This window comes from Metschnikowia bicuspidata (genome assembly GCF_001664035.1).
Source record: "Metschnikowia bicuspidata var. bicuspidata NRRL YB-4993 chromosome Unknown METBIscaffold_2, whole genome shotgun sequence".
NCBI lineage: Eukaryota > Fungi > Ascomycota > Pichiomycetes > Serinales > Metschnikowiaceae > Metschnikowia > Metschnikowia bicuspidata.
The window spans coordinates 969,576-973,427 of NW_017387732.1; the positions used below are offsets into that span (position 1 = coordinate 969,576).

The 3,852-nt window shown below is 37.8% G+C and overlaps 2 protein-coding genes across 2 annotated transcripts; both read right to left on the reverse strand.

Annotated features, from left to right (window-relative positions):
• Positions 1-1,199: 1,199 nt before the first annotated feature.
• Positions 1,200-1,753, reverse strand: METBIDRAFT_31049 (uncharacterized protein). Its single transcript, XM_018855761.1, has one exon. The coding sequence runs from the start codon at positions 1,730-1,732 to the stop codon at positions 1,298-1,300; it is 435 nt and encodes a 144-aa protein (XP_018712588.1). The 5' UTR covers positions 1,733-1,753; the 3' UTR covers positions 1,200-1,297.
• A 383-nt stretch (positions 1,754-2,136) lies between these two features.
• Positions 2,137-2,523, reverse strand: METBIDRAFT_10984 (uncharacterized protein; the record flags this gene model as incomplete). The annotated part of the gene is made up of 1 exon (XM_018853894.1): positions 2,137-2,523. One exon carries the CDS (start codon positions 2,521-2,523, stop codon positions 2,137-2,139), a length of 387 nt encoding a protein of 128 aa, XP_018712589.1.
• Positions 2,524-3,852: the final 1,329 nt, after the last annotated feature.

The following is a 3,852-nucleotide window of genomic DNA, read 5'->3' on the forward strand; positions in this document are numbered from 1 at the left end:
CTCCCTGAGTTCCATTCTACAACCGGAGAACACGCGGTAGTACGCCGTCACAGAATAATCAGACGCGGCGAAGGTACTTCGAGGCTTTCCTCTATCCATGATAACTAAATGTTCGAGGACGAACATTCTAATTTTGGGGAGATAATGTTATGATACGACATGAGCCAGATTATAGATTCTGGGCATCCTGTATAATACGAAGGACGAAGAGTCTAAACATTCCTGATCGGGGTTACCCCTCACCTACTGTATAGAAGGGTTCCGAACTATAAAGGAGCGTGAGGCTGAGACATCCCTGAAGAAGGATAACACTTTTTAGACATCGAGAATACGACAGATAGACTAGGCCTATCCACTAAGGCTGAACTATCTATAAACCGATCTACTCGTAGTTTAAGAGACAGCTCCAGGCTGTTTCATAATAGAAGGAATACCAGGCTAAAATTATATCTCCAAACAAATCTTTATGCGGCATATTTAAAAAGTAAATTTCAGGGAAATTCTTTTGAAGTCTCTCTCCTAGGCACTGGCCTCGTACAGCTAAACATTGCTGAGCGGCTGGGGGGAATAAAAGGGTTGGACCGAGCTTCTGTTTTTCAAAGAAAAATAAAAGAAAATGACATCATATTATATTTTCGTTAGTGGTGGGGTTTTACATCCCTCCAGTGACACCCTATAATCTGATGTTTCTTTTGAAGAGTTTGAAAGATGTCAGACCTCACCATCAAAAAGATTTAAAGAAAAAAAGCCTTTAATAGGTCGCAACATTGGCTCAGGTTTGAAGGGGCGAGCTTGAACTCACGAAATCTCCGATTGAGGATGTGACTCCCTTCAAAAAGACGCCTGTTCATAACCAATGTCAAGCACTTGAATAAAAGTATTTAAATATGCATGTCCTATAGTGATGAATCTATCAAAGATGTACAGCTGCTTCCTCGTTTCGAGTCAAATCTACTGCTGTGATGTTATGAAGCTGTTATTGAAAAGTTGCGATAATAGCCTTCAACATCGGTCTTTTGTAAGCTTTTGTGATTTTCTCTTTGATTAATTCAAGACAATTGTTTTGACGTAACTCTGTCGTTGAGTGTATGTTTAAGCAAATTTGTCGCTCATTAAGTAATCGGTCACAAATTTTGCAAGGCCTGAGACCTATATGACTACAATGGATTGTTGGAAGTCGTGACTTCAAGACAAGTGTCCTAATAAGTATTTACTAATAACTACTAGAATCCCACATTGAGGCCAATTCAATAAACTTCTTCCACAATGTTTCCTGGTTTCACAAAAAGAAGCTCACTCATAGTTCGTCCAGCATCTTAGCTTCTTCGCTCTTCTGGGTAAAGGTGCTTTTGAACTGGTCAGCTTTATTGGTGCTCTTCTCACTGCAAAAAGCACCAGAAAATTCTGGATGAGTTTGGAAATGATCAAATCCAATTGGACTGTCCAAAACATATCCCGAAAAAGCGTCAGCCTCAGGAAACGCAATCATATAGGAAGTCTCCGAGTCAATCAGAGCAACATAGTTGAGGCATTTATCTAACTGCTTATCTGGACCTTTCGTATCAAAATCTCTGAATTCCTTGGAGTAAATAGCCACTACTGAGTCACAGGGATTGTCAACAATATACCGATTTGAGTCTTCACCAAGGCATTCGATAAATCTGCTCATTTGGGGGAAAGCAAGGGTCACTGAAACAGCAGACAAAAAGGAGATCTTTGAAATTAATTGCATTTTGTATCTAGCGAAATTTTTTTAGAAAGAAAAAGTTAGTGTTCAACGCCTCGAATTTTCTGGGCTTGTGCTTAAATATTTTCGCACTTATGTTAGTCTGTTTTTGAGCGTGGGGAATTTGCACCCAAAGCACACAAAGTGAAACGGCGCGGAAATGATATTTTGAGATTGATCTACAAATGTATTCTTGACCAGAATTTTCCTTTTCACGGATTAGCAGTCTCAAACATTCCAGCAAACTTACGCAAGGTGTCTACAGGGTACACACATGGTATTTCATTTGCTCAAGCATATGTCATTCTAATAAAAGTACATTTAATTTGGAAGGAAAATATAAATAAATTTTACTTTATATGAGTGAAATAGAACCCTTGTCGATCAGCCTAGCAAAAGCTTTATTAGATTTAGAGAATTCTTGAGTGTTCAGAAGATTCCTCCTCGTGAAAATCTACAGTGCTAGTGCTTTGTGGGAAGAGTGTTGCAAAGTCATCAGTCTCCTTTGGGTCGTCCCACCATGGAATCTGCTCTTCGGCCTTGAAGAAGGTGTAGATTTTGCTCACATCCAGCAAACCAGACATTGCCCTTATGCACTCACTTAATCTTTTATCTATTCCAACGGGATCAAAGACTCTAGTGGTAGTAGGGCAAATGGAAAAAACCCCTTGATTGGAGTTATTGATCTTATACTTTTTGTACGATTCTCCCAAGCAGCTTCTCAAGGTGGGCGGTTTGGAAGTAAGCGACGTGATAGCTGTTACGATAGCGAGATAAATGGTGATCCAAAAAGGCATTCTAGATATTACTTATTTTTTAAAGAAAAAAAGGGTAGCAGAACTTACACATGTACGCAAAACGTTCGTAGGGCCTGGCCTTTGTGACATTTTGCCTCCGTGCCTCATTGATCAGCACATGATATAGTCGCAAATTGGGAAATGGCGTATGCGGTGCGTTGATTGACAAGTTACGTGCAATCAAAGGTAGTGTTTATTGTAATTTTTGCAATAATCTTTCAAGGCATCTGTCTCTACCTTCTTGAATGTTTGTTATATAAAGGATCGTTTTACGTGTCATATAGAAATGGCACAGTCAATGACAGAGTATAGAGAGGTTTTATCATCAAATACATCATAACTACAAAACAATTTCGAGCTCGATCAGAAATTAAGGGCATATCTATACATAATTATTTTTCTGTCTCCGCCTTGATATGATAACAATTCCTATTTGTAGAAAGAAGTAGTTTCTGATTTGCGAAAATATGCTTTATGACCTAAATAGGCCCGCCAGAAAGTAAGCTATGTATACCGTACTTATCCTGTGAGTAGGCTAGTTGGCAGTGATAAAAAACATCGAATATTAATCCCGATCATACACAGCTTAAAGGAAAAAAATTCAAACTATTTTAATGAATTCACGGCAATTTGCAAAGAAAATGCTGAATTTACACTTTGGTTGTGTTGGGCAATCAAACCACTACAGGGACCTAGGTCTGCGTAATTTTTCAAATCTACTTGAATAATTGGTCTCCTTAATATTTATTTGTTGAGCGTTGATTCAAAACTCTTGTATCTCAAACACACGCAGTAAAATTCAAGTTTAAAAGACTATTCCTTCAGGACAATTTCAGAGGAAGGAAAAAAAAAATCAGAGCCGGTAAAGCTCCATTAGCAATGTTTTTCTCGATTTAAAATCGAGTGCTTGAATACATAAATCGGTCGTTATTCCAGAAAACAATTGAAAGAAATAACTTCACACAATCAAAAATAATCAAAGTTTAGTGAGTTTAATCTTTTGATCTGCGTTAATGATGGCTTCCCAATTGCCGGTTAATCCTTGCTTGTTCCATGATATTTGCACTCATTGTGAAGACAAAGTTGCAAAATAAAAGCAAGGTCGAATCACCTGTTTTTAGATGATTTTTCGATTTTAAATTTGTGGAAGCTGTTAGGAAATATTTTCATAACTGCAAGCCAATATAATAGCAAGAAGAATACGCAAGCCCGTATTATCGGTCATTTAAGGCCATTCAGTAATGCTTTCTCCATCGCGCGATAGAAGATAATGTTTATGAAAAAAAAAAAAAAAAAAAAAAAAAAAAAACCCCCAAAAAAGGCCCAATG